Source organism: Fukomys damarensis, unplaced genomic scaffold (genome assembly GCF_012274545.1).
Source record: "Fukomys damarensis isolate Sample0158 unplaced genomic scaffold, DMR_v1.0_HiC HiC_scaffold_35, whole genome shotgun sequence".
NCBI lineage: Eukaryota > Metazoa > Chordata > Mammalia > Rodentia > Bathyergidae > Fukomys > Fukomys damarensis.
Window position 1 is genome coordinate 31,643,551 of NW_022900947.1, and position 17,897 is coordinate 31,661,447.

The 17,897-nt window shown below is 39.4% G+C and overlaps 1 protein-coding gene across 1 annotated transcript in view; it reads right to left on the minus strand.

Moving 5' to 3' along the window:
• Apbb2 (amyloid beta precursor protein binding family B member 2) overlaps positions 1 to 17,897 on the minus strand; it is a 267,412-nt gene that overhangs the window by 139,976 nt on the left and 109,539 nt on the right. Inside the window, exon 4 of the mRNA XM_033758829.1 lies at positions 14,479 to 15,294. Within this exon, the coding sequence (XP_033614720.1) occupies positions 14,479 to 15,294 (816 nt within the window). The remainder of the gene's footprint in view (positions 1 to 14,478; positions 15,295 to 17,897) is intronic.

A 17,897-nucleotide genomic window follows, 5' to 3' on the forward strand; every position in this document is an offset into this window, starting at 1 on the left:
TTTATCTACCATCTTTGGCCTCCCTCCTATACCAGTGGTCAGCAGGTGCTAGGAGAGAGATCTATCAAATCTACTTTAATGCAAATCCCATTCTGTTGGCTCTAAAGTAATACCTTAGACCAGTGGTGGAGAACCTTTTAGAGCTTTCAATGATACAACAGCCTGCCTGTGGCATACACACCACAGGTTCACCACCACTGACTTAGACCAATGTCAATACCAAATCAAAGGGTTCGCCAATGAACGTCACTAAATTTTTTAGGAAACAACATAAAATGAAAGTAGGGAAAGAAAGACGACTGGCTCCACCATATACCAGGAACATACTTTACAAACATACATATATACACATGTACAAGCATAAACACACACTTTGCACACATTTTGGCAAGCATACTTTCATGCATTATTAGCTTATTCAGTCATCATGAGAATCTTCTGAAGAAGGTAATATGAGCCTATTTTTAAAAATCTGAAAAACTGAGACCCGGAGATACTTAATAACTTGCCTAAGGTCACATCGCAACTAAGCAGCAGATACAAAATTCAAAATCCCAGTATTTGACTCAAAGTCACTCTTTTCTCACTTTATCACTGGAATGTAGTTAAGAGATTTTCTATCATGAACACTAAATACACATTTATTTACCCAATTTAAAAAATGATTCAAACAATAATACTTAGCTTAAAACTGGTAACTCTGTGTTGTTGCTGCCCAACGTCATGGGAACATTCCAGTTGTAGCAGGTGTACAACCTGAAAAGTGTTCTTTTTTTTGAGTGAGAAAGTGCCAAAATGAAAGGTACTTGTGCTATAACCAGATGGATGGATGGATGGATGGATGGGAGGAAGAGAGGAAGAGAAAGGAGGAGGATTTAGCAAACAGCTCAGCATTTCCATAGCCTACTGGATCCAAGCCTCTTAAATGTCCAGAAAGCTCCTGACAGAGCTGCTATAATATCATAGGGCAATGTGGCACCTTAAAGGAATCCAGCCTCTTTTCTGAAGAAGAGGCAACCTGGCTAACAAATTTCAATGACACTAGGTCCTTGGCAGCATTGCCTAAAGGAAAGAAGGGCGAGATACATCAGACTATCCTCATTGCCATTTAAACATTCAACTCATCTTCTCCCCCTTTGCTGAGATCTTTACTACCCTGAGTGATCCCTGAGTGATCACCTGCTGATGCCTGGGTTTTCCATGCAGATCTGTGATTATTTCTAGCTGGGGAATATTCTATTAACGTTAAGAGTATGTACTGGCCAGATAGTGCCAAATTTTCTAAGACCTAAGAAAGTGATTTATTCTCCTTACAAATTGATAAATAGGTATTTTCGCTTTTGTATTTCAGTTGCAAAAACTGGACTAATGAATGTATCCCTAAGAAATGAGTATTCTTCTAAATCCCAGTTTTAGAACCTGTCCACAGCAATTTCAACAAGATTACAAATGCAACCTGGTAAAACCTGTTGGATGTGTTGCCTGGCTGAGCCCCTCAACATCAACTTGGGAGTATACAGCATGCTGTCTTTCTATTTGTTGTTCCTCTGTTTTACTACCAAAAGTTAAAATAAAGAAGTAAGATGTGTCATCACTGTCTGACAGCTCAATCACTGAGAATGCGATTTAGCCACTTTTCTAGAAATGTGGTTAAATTAAGCTTAAAATTTTAAGTGGGAGGGCTGAGGATTTAGCTCAGTGGCACTGCGGCTGCCTCGCAAGCGCAAGGTCCTGAGTTCAATCCCTGGCACCAAAACACAAACAACAACAAAAAAAATTTTTAAGTGTGAAAAAAGGACTGACTGATCAAACCACTGTAACTATTTCACATTTTTTTAAAGGCAACTCTAATAATAAACAACCATATTCCCACCAACACCTTATCTGATCTCCTAAGTCCAAGTATGGTTAAAACAGCAAGACACACCACCAAAGACATACACAAGTCCTAGACATGGCAGAAAACTTGGTTTTGAGCAACAGAGTCTGAATTTCCCTCACTCTTCTGTTAACAGTCATAAGGACATAACTCCTGGCTATTCCCACCTCCTCTCAACTTCACCATTTCTGATAGCCAGCATTCTCTTACCTTAAATGGAAAATGTGTTATCTTTGATTTTACTCTCCCCCTCCTTAGTCACATCCAATCAGTCACTAAATCCTACAGATTTGTCTTTTCCTCCAGTCCACTCTCTTTTTAAAACTTCCAGTCTTGTCCAGTCCTCATCTCAAACTTCTGAGGGTGTAAGACTCTCTTGCCTGCCTCCTTTGCCTTACCAATATTTGGGCCAACAACATCAGATACACCTTCTGTGAATTCCACCTTACAGATGGTGGCTTAGGGCTACAGGCACAGCTCGGTGTTGGAGCATTTACTTACTATGCAAGAGGCCCTGGGCTCAATCCTCAGTAACACAAAACAAACAAATTTTTAAAAAAACAACAACAATTTTTTCTTATAAGCATCAACCATCTTCCATTCACAAGGGTAAGTTCATAGATGAGTATTAGAATTCTCCAGTCTGGCTTTCATCTACCTATCTGATTTCCTCACTCACAATTACTATCCTCCACAGAGTCTTCTCCAATCAAATTTCTGAAAGTGCTGATCCTTACAGCAGAAGTTCCCAAAAAGGGTGGGTCTGAGGTTGAGGTTATTTTACAATCCTAGGGCCTTCTTAATGGCCCTTTTCATTAGTTTGACACGTAAGTGATGGGACACAAAAAAATGGCATAAATTGATGATTATCTCAACATGGAGCTTGACAGTACCACAAAATATGAGTCGTTATGATATGTCCAATCCACATACTTCCAGTGAGAATGTCCTTGATAAAGCAGTTCAAATTATTGGTTTTATAAAATTTCAAACTGTAAGCGAGTATCTTTTTGTGCCATCAACCCCCTGATCCTGGAGATCAGACCAAGAGCTTTCACACTAAACTACATAACCAACCCTTTATTCTTCATTTTGAGACAGGGTCTTGGGAAGGAACTAAATTGGTCAAGTGTGTGCCACCCACACCTGGCTAGGTGTACATACACCTTTCAGGTGAAGGTGCACAAGCAGAAATTCTACTGCACACTGAAGGAGAATCGTCATTTCACACAAAGGCCCAAGAGACTGTAGTTGCCAGCTGAACTAGCCGCTTTGTCATGGACAACCTCTCACTAAAAAAAAACAAGTCACAGGTAAACTATGGTCATTCATATTTGGGTACGGCACAGACATTTTCTCAAAATGAACAAGGTGTGTCTGTCATTTATAAAAATGACACCATTTGTCACCAGTGATAAAATTCAAGCGGAAGGCAAACATCAGAATTTGAGAAAACTTGTCACTGCCACTCTGAGCTTGACAGCTTCTCAGTAGACTATTCTGATGAGCTGGTTAGACTAGCAGATGTAATGTTCTCATAGTATATAATGATATGTATCAATGCTTGGAAGAGCTTCATTGCTCAATGAATAAATATTTACTAAATAACCAATACATGATGTTACAAAATCATCTACGGATAAGCACCCATTCAAAATGTATGACAGCCCAGTAGATTATTTTTTCTCAAGTTTTTTGGTACATTTTAGGTATACAGTACAGTTACATTCATCACTGGGATCTTGTACCTTTACATGACTGGTCTTGTTTCTCATTTTTCCCCCATACCCCTGCTCTCTTTCACCCCCCACTTCCCTATTTACAAAAACTTTGTTTCCATTTTTTTTCTCATATTTTTTCTTTTTCCTTATTTCCTTTCCCCTACCCTTCCCACTTCTTCTACACCTTTAGCCCTTTTCTTCCTATTTCACATTGTCAATTATACAATTTGGATCTTATTTAACCTTTTAGTTTTTCACACCAGAGAAACTATTTGGTACTTACACATGTGTGTCTTATTTATAGCCCAGTAGATTTTGATATAAAAGACTACAAGAAAGTTTATTATTATGGTTTCAGATTCTACACTGTAGCTAACCTTTAAGAAACTAGCAATCATGTAGTTTTGAAGTATCCTTAACATAAAAGATGTGCAGTTACCTAAAAGGCTGCTAAAATATTCCTCTCTTTTCACCCACATGCCTATATGGGGCTGATAGGATTTTCTTCATCTACTTCTATCAAAATAATTTACTGAGATATACTACAGATAGAAGTAGATAACAGAAACCAATCACCTTCCATTAAACCATGAATTAAAAAGATTTGAAGTTTTTAACATAAAGAAATAACAAATGATAAGAAACCTGGAGCACAGAGGTAAGAAAGTGATGGAGTGGGAATGAGGCAGGACCTCTGACTTTAAACCCCTAAAAGAGGGAAAGCTGCAAGAGAGTTAAAAGGATTTAGAAGATCTTAAGGAAGGAGGCTGTGAGCTCTTTTCTGCAAAGATCGTACCTCAATCTTTTCCAGAGCAGAGCTCAGTTCCTTGCACATATTAGGAGCTCAGTCAGCATGTGATGATTGAATATATGTCAACAGCATAAGGCTAACCTATCATCTCGATTAAAAGCACACAGATTGGATTTTAACCAATCCAATATCCTCCATTTAAAGATACAAGGACTCAAGTGAAAATGCTTTGCTCAGGGTCCTTGTTGCATGGCACATGGAAGAAAAATTAACACATGACACAGGGATAAGACGGTCATTAAAAGATGAAAACTACTCTGAAATCCTCCAGGAGGCTGGTGCTTGTTCTGGGAAAAGAAGGGAAGTACAGAAGATCATGGGATATCTCACTTTCCCCCAGTGAGTACAAGATAAACAGGAATGTTGGTCAAAGGGCCCTCTCTAGGAAAACCAAATAGTAACTGGAAGAAGAGTTAGCCCAGCACTGTGAAGTGTTTCTAGCAGCTTCTGTGAGCAAGTACTAGAATCCCCAGCCTTCAGCTCAACTTCCTCTGCTCTATCGCCCATCAATCCCTTCCCAATAGTGTGGAGTTGGGGGTCACTGCAGACCTCTCACTTTCTATCAAATTCCACATGGAACTCTGACCACATATTCTACAAGAACAGTGGACATCAACCTGTGGCACATGTTCCCCAGCAGGCTCTTTGCTATCATTGAAAGCTCTGAAAGGTTTGCTGTCACTGCCCTAGAACACACCAAGGAAAGGTTGTAAAAGCTTCTGTTATGACATTCTGTATGTCTATTAAGGATTAAATAGGTTTCCCTGACCCAGGTATCTTGTATAGCTTAACCATCCATCACAAATACAATTAAGTGTATGAGAAAAAAAAAATCCTGGTAACAAACAGACTAAAATCAGCTTCCCAAACAAGCCTTGTAAGAGGGGATCTACCTTTAAAACAAACCCAGATGTACCAACCAACTCAGTGAAATTGAAAAATTCATCAAATAACACTGAGGGAGAAAAATATCAGCTAATAATGTCTCTAATGACACAAAAAAAAATTCTTGTGAGGATGTGATTCATCTATATTCAAGTACAATCTATAGAAAGCTAAACTAAAAGAAAGAAAAAAAACAAAAGTTCACACTCAGTAAATACCAGCTGTCCTCTTAGGTTTCAACACCAACAGTTGGGTCTTCTCATTCTCTCACGTTCTGACCATTCCACATGGAATGCTAATCACATGATTCTCTAACAGAATTTGATTATTCCAGTCAAACCTATACAAATATAGGCTTTTATTTCAATGCTCTGCATCCAAAGATTCTAATAAGGTAAGAAATGTGTGTGTGTGTGTGTGTGTGTGTGTGTAGGGTTGGGGATGGATATATAGTTCATATGCTTCAGTGGTAAGAGTGTGTTTAGCATACATAAGGCCTGGGTTTGTGAGAAAGAAAAAAAAAAGTCCCTAGCATCCCGTTTCTTATTTACTGTTACATTTATGAAAGTGAACTGGGCATATTAACTGAGACAGCCTTAAGGCACAAACTTTATGAACCACCCACATCTTAGCTTTGAAAAAGCTAATGTTTTCCTTCTTCTAACCAGAATAACAGATGGAGAACTCTGAGAAGTCATCTAAAGATGTCTTTGTAAATTTCAAGCATGTTTTGCTTAACAGTTCATGTCACACTTTACAATTCTACCAGAAGGCCTAAGACTGAGACTAGGATGACAATGATTAAAAGAAGTTTGTAGATCCAAGGGTGTTGTCACTGTAGCATTAGCTTGCACGCAGCTGTAAAAGGAAGATCAACATTAGCTAGTTCTTTCTGCCATAGCAGTCCCCTGTGTACATAATGGGTCCATCGATAGTTGGAACAGGGGACCAATCATGAGCTCAGTGGCAGGAGCAAGAGAAGCTGGACTGATCTAACAAGAGACTCTTGTCTCTAGCATTTGGGCTCACAGTAATGAGATTTCTGAATTTATAAGAGGGTCAAGAGAACCATCACTTTGTGTAAAATTTCTCAATTTCTAAGCATCAGCCAGCACCCAATGCAATATTTTCTAAAACATTGTCTAATGAACAAAGCATTCTTCAAGGTTGCTTTTCATCATTAAGTAGACTAGGTACTTCCCTTCAGAGAACAAAAAAGTGAGCATGGCAAGGTGAGAGGCAGCACTCAAGCAGCCTGTGAGTGTACATGCGATAGCAGATATATGACAGGCGGACTGAGAAAAGGCCACACAGGCTACAGAACTGTAAGGGAAAGAGGCAGCAAAGCACACGCTGCCTGTGCGCTCTCCTGCGCTATCCATCTCAGAAGCTTTCACAGCATCATGCTGCCGTGTTAAGTCACATATTTTTCATCGCTATTCTGCATAACTTTATAAGTTTGGCAAGTACTAAATGTCTCTTAAACTGAGAAAAGAACATGACTATTACCAATACTTCTGTCTGCTACAGTTTGGCTATGGTTTGTCCCCCTGAAGTCATACTGTAGTTTAATTCCCTTAGTCACATGTTAACAGTATTAAAAGGGCAGAAATTTATTTCAACTCAGTGTTTAATTATGGGGTCTTCAGAAAGTCATTAAGTAAAGGCAAAAAGGTGGGTCCCCATGATTGAATCTTGGTGGAAAGAAGGAAGTACCAGACAGAGAGACAGACACAGACACATGTCTGTTGTCATAGGATGTCCTGCATTGCCTCAAGACTCTGGCAGCAAGAAGGCCATCACCAGACTCTGCCCTATACTTTGCACATTCAGAACAATTAGCAAAAATAAACCTCACTTCATTATAAAGTAGTCTGCCTCTGCTATTTTACTTTAGTAATAAAAAGCTGACTGTTACACTGTCTCTTCTTAATCTCTGCTCAAAAGGAGTGACCCATTTCCACATGTCAAGTTTCTGAACTATCCCATCCTTCAGGGCTGGGAAATGTTAGCTTTCCTATATCTTCATCAAGCTTTTCTGCCTTGTTTTACTCATAGTGCTCTAGGCTCTTTTGGCCCTTTCCTGGGTCCACTTCAAATACATCTGCTGTCCTGTGCACAATCGCAGACTGCTAGACTTTTGCCACCATTCATCTTGTGGTACTCACTCCAATCTCTTTATAATGAAAGGCAACCCAAAACTTTTTTTTTTTTTTTTTTTTTTGAGAGACAGAATTTCACTGAGTTGTCCAGGCTGCATGCACTTTAAATTTTGATCTTCCTGCCTCAGGGCCTTTCAGAGTGCTGGGATAATAGACATGCACTATCATACCCTCTAAAATCTTCTTAAACATTCACTGGAATAGAACTTTCCCAAAACCCTAAATTGAACAAAATTTTTTCTTCCTTGGGTTTACAGGGTAAGATAAATATTGAATACATATTTTTACCCCCCAGGGCACTAAAATCTACAGTGGACCCTTGACTTACAAACTTAATTTGTTCCTAAGGACTGGTTGTTACTCGTCAGTCAAGGGAAGGCTCAAAAATCTTCTACACAGCCTTCAAAGTCTCTCTCTTGTATACAGGCAGATCTCAGGTTCCTTAGGGAGACACTGGCCCAGGATTTCTCAGTTAATCCCACACAGGACAGGACTTTGTAATGTTCCTTCCAGACTCTTTAAGGGCTAAATCTGTATCTGAGACCATCTAGAAGTACAAGTGGCCGACATTCGGTTCATAACTGGAGGCTTTGGTTACAAGTTAAAACCAAAATTCTAGTCATAATCCTAGTTGTTCAGATGTCAGCCTGGTCATAACTCGAGGGTCCACTATAATTTGAAAACACATGTCTACCCGAGAACACAATGTGTCCCAACTATTTTGGAAACACCACATATCTGCATTGAGTTCTTCCTGTCACATCATGGAACCCCATGGAGGCAACATGACAGGAAGATTAGTGAATCACTCAAAATGCTTGAAACATTAAAACTAATATAGCAGGGCAAATATGCTGAAAACTGAACCTTTCTTATATTCTAGAATTTTTAAGACAAAAGAAGTGAAATTATTTATAGTTGAATTACCAAAAGCTATTCTGAGATAAAAATGAACATTTGGAAGAGATTTCAAAAAACAAACTTATCTGAAGCCCTAATACTCTTAAGCTAAGTAAAGCCCAAAATAAGTCTTGCCAGTCACGCTGACATAATTAGGTTTGTGTCTTAGCTTTTGCCCTCATCAACTACTGGGCTGGGAGAAGAGTTGCACTTTGCTTGCCTCAGGACTGGAAACCAATCAATTTAAGACATCAAAGGACTCAAACTCTACAGCCAACATGGATTAATCTGCAACCTGCAAATCAAGGCAAAATATGAAGGGAACCAATTTATAGAACTATAGATTCAGATACAAAAAATATTTGTGGTAGACTGAATTCCTGGCCCTAATTCTTCAACTCTCCCAGGAGACTAGAATATAAATTTTAAAATCACCCCTCCTGAGTGTTCTAAACAGTTATTTTATACAGGCCATGTTTTAATTTTTTACTTTTATAGGCGTAGTAACATGGTAAATATCTGAGAGCATGTACAATGATCATGATCCAGCTCTGCCCACCCAACTAGCAAAAGGTGACACTGATGGGACTCGTGACTGCAAGCCACTTGCAACATGAGGAGATTCCTATACATCTCTTGATGTATGGGCCTGCCTCTTACTTTCATGGAGCTCTGATCTAAATGGAAATGTGTGAGTAGACAGCAGACCAATGAGAGAAGTATGATAATACATTTGAGAACACTTCTTTGGGGTACAGAGAAAGGACTTTCTACACCTGGGTCTAGAAATGTTTCACAGAGGAGACCACATTCAAGTTCAGTATCAGTTGATTACAAGCATGGAAAGATCCTGGAAAATATCTGGATTTCCACCATTTGGATTTTCAACATTAACTACCACACCCATCCAACTGAAAAGGATGTAAAATCTAGTGTATTTAGCCTTTGGAGTCATATAACTCAGAAAAATACTGACCACTGTGTCTGGAGATCTAGGCTGAAGTACCAGCACAGCTATTTCAGCATGAAACAGCAACAACAGGACCTGATACACGCAGGCCCTAGAATTTCAATGTACCTTCCATAATAACTCTAGTTATTGGACCTCACCTATTATGAGGTAATGTGATCAGTTAATTTATATAATATATAGACAACACCAAATCAGATACTGATTAAGATTTAAGATCATTCCTGTAATCCCAGCACTGTAGGAGGCTGAGTAGGATTGCAGGTTTAAGCCCAGCTTGGGCAACTTAGCAAAACAATGTTTCAAAATTTAAGTGGGGGGGCCTGGGTTCAATCTCTAGTAACACACACACACAAACACACAAACACATACAAAGCTTTAAGATAAAATGGACTACACAACACATCAGGGCTGTTTGGGTACATGTAGATACCCTCTGATTTTAGTCATGACTTATTTACTAAGCTCGCCTGTGATATTCCAGGGACTGACAATACAAAGATGAAACACACCTTGACCAGAAAGTCTTAACTGAAATCACAGGCTAAAATGTAGGCATTTCATAATTAAAAGTAAACACTTTTGTCATACCACTGTACTGAAAAGCATTGTTAATTACCACTAATATTCTTGCTATCTGCTACTCAGCATTCTAAGAGCTCTCTGAAGATGTTTTCAGTTAACCTTTAAAGGTAGATTTATGTGAACTGCCTGTCCGTGGAGAGCTAGGATTTAAACTCAGGAGGTTGACTAAAACCTATCCTCTTTCTACCTTAATGAAGTATTAGACCCACTGCTATACCATCTGGACTTAATTTTGTGTAAAATACCGCTTTTGCACATTTTAGCCCTGGACCTAACTTTGAAATGGCTATTAACTGAGGCTCATCTAAGGCTCACAGAATGTAGCTCAGTGGTAGACCATCTGCAAGATCACACACACACACACACACACACACACACACACACACACTCAGTGTCACATTCTGTGCCTCTAATTTTAAGAAGCCCACATAAAACCTAATTTATAATTTGGTACCCTAAAAGCTTCAAAATAATCCATCATTTGAAAGTCTATCAAAAAATAAGAGAGGAACCACATAGGTGTGATCAGCATGTACTAATCCAAGCCACTGTGCTTGCCTAGTGTCCCGGAGGGAAAAGTACATGGACAAAATCCCAACTAGGCTCACAGTTCTCACCCTGAAGTTCCAAGATGATGGAAAACTTTGTTTTAGAACTAGGGTCAAGGCATTCTCTAACTTTCCTGAACTCCTGTGGAATGCTTTTTTTGTTCTTTCCTTTTTTTTTAAATAGCTTTTGCTTTCTCAAAGGTAAGACTACACAGGAAGAAAAAAGGAGCACCATATCATAGACAAGACTGATTAGTAAAAATGTCAGTGAAAAGCTAGAGGGGGCAATTCAGAAAGAAAGGGAAATAGAAAGTAGTCAATCTCTGGGTTAGGCAATGCATTTCGTTTTATAAATAGCACTCTAACTTGGAAAGGATGCCCCTAAGGTAGAAATGAGTTTATTCCAATTTTCTAGGCTCCCAAAGCACAGGCTACAATCAAAAGATAACTGTGCCATGATTTCATCATGACACATACTCTACTATGATAAGTATTGACTTAACACATAGCAAAGAGGAAAAGGTACATTGTTATAGACATGGCATGGCACTGAACACCAGTACCTTAACAATATTTACTCTTACTTTTTCTTTTCTTTCAACAGTTAATATGTTCATTATATATACACTATATGAAACACACAATAAGTACCTTCACCATTACAAATGAAACATACAATGTTACTTCAAACTGTGCTCATTTTAAATACTAACAGTACACCTCACTGAAAAGATGAAATAAAAGAAATACCAATGCTGAAAAATCGCTCTTCTCATTTACTACTCTATGCTGTGTTTACCACTTGAAACTCCAAAGTGTGACTGTGAGGAGGTTTCATTTCAGTACGCACACACAACTGGATCTAAGGCGATTCCAAAAGAATCAATATTGAATTATTAACAATTTCATTGCAATTCTTAATAATTTGGCCTCTAGCATGCTTTTAAAAATGTGATCTTGAGTCATAGCTCCTATGTTCTTTGGAGTATATGTGATTCAAAACTGTCAATACTAGTGATTCATCAAGGGCCATCTTGTCATCCTTACTGTGAAAGCAAAAGTCTTTGAAATCAACTTTGGGAATAAAAACTAAATGCATCTTCCCAACTTGTCAGGAAAACTCTAATCCATTTCACATCACATGCTAAACACTGCCTGGGTTTGGTGGAGAAACCCAGCAGAAAATAATACCAGGGCACAGAGAAAATGTGTGCCCAACATTTGCAACTTCTTGGAGAGAAAGTCAAAGGCATATTTCAGGAGTCACAGAGGGTGGACTGAGATGTACATTTGCAGATTAAACTCTGCCCTCTCTCCACGGGATCTTACTGACACCAGCACTCAAGAAGCACAAGGGATATGGGCAGAAATATCTAAATATTCATCAGTGAGGGAATCGTTAAATAACTCATGGAGCGGGCACATGGTAGCAGAGGATGAAAAATACTTAAAAAGGAATGAAATGCAAAAATCCACTAATCTATAAAATATACTCTTAAGTGAAAAAGGCAAAGCATGAAGTAATCTACTTGGAGTAATTTTTCTTGCTTTTTTGTTATGAAAAACTTGAACCATAAAAAAATTAGAGAGAAGAGAATCACAAATCATCATGAACCCATAACCCAGTTTTAACAATTAGCCAATTATAATTAATTTTGTTTTGTTTTGATTTTCCTCCCACCTCTACTATTTTAGAGAAAATCCCATGTACACTATTAGTTGTGTTAGTGTATATGGTCACCCCTCGCTATCTACAGGGGCATAGGTTGCAAGACCCTTATTGAACACCCCAAATCAAAGATATTTAAGTTCCTGACATAAAATGAATAGTATTTGTACATAAACTATACATATCCCCCATATACTTGAAATAACTCTGGTTATTTACAATACCTAATACAGTATAAATATTATATAAGTAGATATTACCCTACGTTATTTAGAGAATGCCAAGAAAATAAAGTCTGTACATGTTCAAGGCAGTTGCAATTTTTTGATCAGCATTGGGCTGAATCCACAAAGGCCTAACCCATGGCTGCACAGGGCCAAGTGTATTTTATTACACCATTACTGTATATTTATTATATGTTTTTACCTCTAAAAGATAATGACTTACAGAATTTCAATAAATTTTTATATTTATTATAAATACGCATACCCGCCTAAAATGTTTTATGAAAATACCTGTGGACCACCCCCCCGAAAAAAAAAGTTAGCATGGATCTTTGGGAAGAAGGGCTATGATGAGGGGCAAGGGAGCTGTCACTGTTCATTTAATATCTTCCAGTTCATTTAGAATTTAACTGCAAAAGGCCATCCCCACCTAGAAGAGCAGCAGGAAGGCTGCCACGACCAGAAGTCAGGGAGCTCTCAGTGTCCGGCCCTGCAAATAAGAGGTGGTCTTTTGCTATAAGAGGCCCACAGAATAGCTGATGTAGATTCACACCCTAGCAGGGAGCAATGTCCACCAGGTACAGGATATGAATTCTCTAAATGAATAAAAGGTAACAGAGTTTTGGGCTCAGTGACATTACTAAACATAATTATGATTCCAATGACATGCAGGGCAGACACTCAGGGGATGAAAAAGACTCATCTCAAAACCTACTGCCACCCCAGCTACAGTCGGCTGACGACAGCTGTCACTCAAAGGACTGGGACCTTACAGGGCAACTCAGAAACAGTTCTTTTTAAAAACAGGTTAATAGCTTCACTCTCTCTTCTTTTTCTTATGTTTATTCCTTATAATTTATCTAGTTTATAGGTTGAAAATTTATTTCCTTTGCTTTCTATCTATTCTGCCTTTTTTTTTTTTTTTTTTTTTTTTTTTTTCTTTTTTTTTTTTTTTTTTTTTTTTTTGTACCAGGGATCAAAGTCAGGACCTTGGGCTTGTGAAGCATGAGCAGCTCCACAGAGCTAAAGCCCTGGCCCTATTCTGAATTTCTGACACACGTGTCTCATATTAACACAGCCCTGGGACCCACAAGGGTGGATGCTGGGCTACTTTTCTGAGTCTGTTCACACAGAACTCATGTACAGCAAAGTCCTCACCATCTTTCAATCTTCTCATCAGTAGAGTGAGGATAATGAGAAAATGAGATTAAAAGTAGCTCACCTTTAGGGCCCTGTTCTTTTCTGACACAATGGAACACCCCGAAAATAAAGATATTGCAAATACACTCAAAAAGTATCAAAGACCAATCTCAATTAGGCTAGTCAAAAACTTAAACTTCTATATATATTTTATGAGATATATAATTTTCTCACTTTCAAGTATCACTTGAACAGGCTATAAAATATCCCTCAGTAAAAGCCAAAAGGAAAATTTCTGTTAAGGAACAGTCTTCTAACATTTTTACTGTTCATTAGCTTGAACATAAATAAACTTTCTTGTTATTATTGTTTTGGTGGCACTGAGGATTAAATACAGGGCCTTTATACTGAGCTACCTCCCCAGTTCTTTTAATTTTTATTTTGAGACAGGATCTCACTAAGTTGCTAAGTTGCCCAGCCTGGAGTCTTCCTGCCTCTGCCTTCCAGGGTGCTAGAATTACAGGTATGCACCACACTGCCCAGCAAATAAGTTCTTTGAAATAGTTAACTTTAAAACAGCTGGTTGTCTTGATCAGGTTATATCCTGGCCCTGGCAATTGTGTCTTATCAATATTTAATAAAACTTGATATCTGTAGAGAGTACACAGAAATAGTTTACCTAAGCACCTGGTGGCATAGTTTCTATATCAGTGATGTTTTACTGTACTTTAACCAAGGACTTATTTCTCCCACAGAAGTGCTTACCAGAACAAAATACTTACGAATGATCCAAAGTGAAACTAATCTAAGATGTAACTGAAGAATAATGATATTTTCCATCCAAACTGCCCAATTTTGCCCTAAGGAGCTCTTGTTTCTCTAGGCCTAGTTACAGACATTTGTGGTCAGTGGAAAGATTTGCTGACTGATAGCTGAAAGCACCAAAACAGAGTGCCACCTGAGGCGTCCCCTTTCCCAGGGTACCTGCTTCATCTGGGGTGCTGGGGGAGGCGCTGTCATGGGACAGTGTTGTCCAGCTTGACTCCTCATCACTCGGGGCCAGGTTCTGGATCCGGTGGAGTGCACAGTCGGTTTTGGCCCCCGTTTTAGGGTGATCCTTCTTGGTCTCCGGGCTGGATGATATGGTGGCTACCTGGCCATCTTCTGGACTAGACTGGGGTTTGCTTGGTTTCTGCAGTAGCAAGTCTCCATTCCCGATGATGGCAGGAGCCTGGCCCTGGCCCGGCTGGACCTTGTCTTCCTCAGTTCCTTGGCAGTTGCCCAGGTTCTGCTCCAGTTCTCGGGTTGAGGTTTCCAGATCTGCATAGTAATTGAGGAAGCTCTTAGTTCTCCTGGGCTGGGAGGGTAAAATCTCACAGCCCAAGGGCTCCTGGGCACAGGGCTCTTTCCCCTCTAACTTCTCAGAAGTTATGTTGATGACTGCAGCAGGGCTGATGTTTTTGTTGGGGTCTTGCTGCCCCTGCTCAGCAGCCTTCCGGAGCTGGTTCTCCCCATTTTTCACCAGCTTGATGTTAGCGGAGCCATTTCCCAGCAGGGGCTGCGCCACGGGATCTGAGAGGCCCATAGCCGCCTGGATGTTAGTTAGTGCATATTTTTTCCTGCATTTGGGAGGTGTGCTGTTCTTGGCATCGGAGTGCTTTATTTCAGCGTTCAACAGTTCATTATGAGAGGAACGGAGATTAAGGGTGTTTGGTGGTGTGACTGGGCTGCTGCGATTTGCGATGTCTGTGGTTCCGCTGCTGGCCATAAACACTGCCAAGGTGTCAGCACCCGAGTCAGCTGGAAAAAGAAAAAACTGGTTGTTAGATTCACGCCAACTAAACAACTGAGGGTAGCATGTGAGCCACATTTTTATACAGAAAGTTGAAAGAATAAATGCTTCCATGGCATCATATATTCTTCTAGCGTTTACCCATTTTCTTTATTTCACAATTTGTTCGCGCAGTAAGTAGAAGCAAATAAAGGGATATTAATGTGAACACACTGTATTCAAAAGTCAACATACAGAAAAGCTGGTATCAGAGGGTTGAAATTTTACTTGGAATAAAAAATTCATTTCTCTTTTGAATTCATATAAAAGTATTTCCTTCTCGTTGCCGGTCTTCATTTTTTACAACCTTGAAAATTACACCCTTTACAAATATTTATGACATATTTTTATTCTGTAGTTCCTTCTCAACAACAACAAAACTGATCAAAATTCCTTGGGGGCTCCAGCTTCCTTAACCCGAAACGACACTGTTCAATGATGTTTCATACATCCAAGGTAAATTTTCTCATCCTTGTTTAGAAATTGTATTGTGAACGCCTGGAAAACCAAACCTTTATTAGAGTTTGTGAATGTCTTTGTGAACTTTTTGAACCTGGGCTTAGTGTTTGCATTCAACAGAAATTCTGAAGAAATGGTTTAATTTCTCAAGAACACATACAAATACAACTCTTACTAAAAATACAGCACTGAGCCCTGGGCTACAAGAACATGCTAGAGCCCCCAAAGGAGTCTGAATAGATTTCACTGAATTAAATACAGACTCAGCTGTTTGGAGTCATTCTGTGCCACCGCAGAACTCCTACGAAACTATCTGACCGTTGCATTTATCTCAAACATCCTTTGCACCACCAGTGATTTATTCCATATGTCCCTTGCTAGGAAGAAAAAAAGGTTTCTCATACTCAAAAGAAATAAAATTCATCTGCAAGAATTCCTAAGGTTTCAGATTTCTCAGTCCATGAGCAATGACTTATTTCTTATCTGATCCTTTGCCCTCCACAGAGGCTTAGGTGATTTTTACATCAGCAGCAGAGGAACTAAAGCACAGCACCGTCTGACACTCTTGAAACTATATTCTGACAACTCCCTGTTCCTCCCCCAGGCAAAAGTGGGGCCTCCACAGAAGAAGAGGGCAAGAATACCCTCCCGTTTGGAATCTCAGTGGTATCTCTGTATCGTTAAACACACAGGTATGGAAATTTTAGGTAAGAGTTACTTGCTCATTCTAGAATCCTTGTGCTTCCAGGAAACCGGGCAATGTCTACATCTAAGTAAGAGCCACATCTGTAACAGAAGCGCCATGGGCTGTGAGACAGTTCAGGGCTGGAGCCTGAAGTAGTCAGACTTTGGGTCTCATTCTTCCAATATTGTTTATAAGGATTACTGCTTACCCAGCAGTCCCTTCAGCTCTTGGGCCTCATTTTATAGGAATAGAGAATGAATGTCTTTCTTCCTTTGAAACAACGTTCTGACAACTAAATTTTGAAAAACTGTTTTACGGACTGCTTCATTGCTACTACCACCATTTTATGGAAACCATACACTTCAGTTTATATTCGATGTCATTCAAGAGGAGCATTTGACATGAGGAGGCTGCACCTCAAACCCAGAGTTTTTCCTGAGACACGTATCTGCAATGTAGATATACAAGAGAAAGTTCTTTGTACACTCTTATTCAAAATGGCTTTATGAGAAAGGAGAAACATGCCAGATTCCTAAGAGGCATGCAAAATTATTCTAAGTCTGTTTTATGATTGTAGGTAGTATATTCTAGCAATGTTATTAGGAAGAATTTTTTTTTAACTTGGTAAGCACAAATATTTTCAGAAATAATGCCATATGAATTTATAGGTGATTTTAATATTCAAATAGCTGTTAAATGCTGGATGCAACAACAACAAAAAAATGCTGGATGCAATAGATAAAAACATTTAGCCAGGTTCACAAGCCATGGGGATCCCACTGCCCTCTCCATTTTTAAGAAATCATGGCAATGTGAGGACAGGAAAAAGGCTGTGTTGGAAGAGAAGCCTCTAATACAAACCAGATGTGCAAACACAGCTCTGTATGTGCTGTGGGTATGTATATATACTGAATACTGGTAGTACGTAGAGACAAAATTACAGGCTCTATCCTAGAACTGAAGCAGCCAAGCTAATCCCATGAAGTGTACAGTGGCCTCCAGGAGTTTAAATATCAGCGAAGAAGTCCTCTGGGCTCAAAAAAGTCAGAATATGGATGTCAGCAGAGTCCTAGAAAACTCCAGGCCACAGAAGGAGGGCCTGTATATGAGAAGCAATTAAGCACATAGAACCCAAGTTCAGAGAAACAGAGGCTCAAGATGTGTCCCAGCTACTTGCTAGCAGAGTGATCTAGGACATGTGGCCTCTAGCTTCCTTTGTCGGAAAAATGGGTCCACCAATAGTACTTGATTGATGTTAGGATTAAAATGAAAAATGCCGGCCGGGTGTGGTGGCACATGCCTGTAATCCCAGCACTCGGAAGGCTGAGGCAGGAGGATCACTGTGAGTTCGAGACCAACCTGGGCTTCATAGTGAGTTCCAGGTCAGTCTCAACTACATAGTGAGACCCTGGTTCAATAAAGAACCAA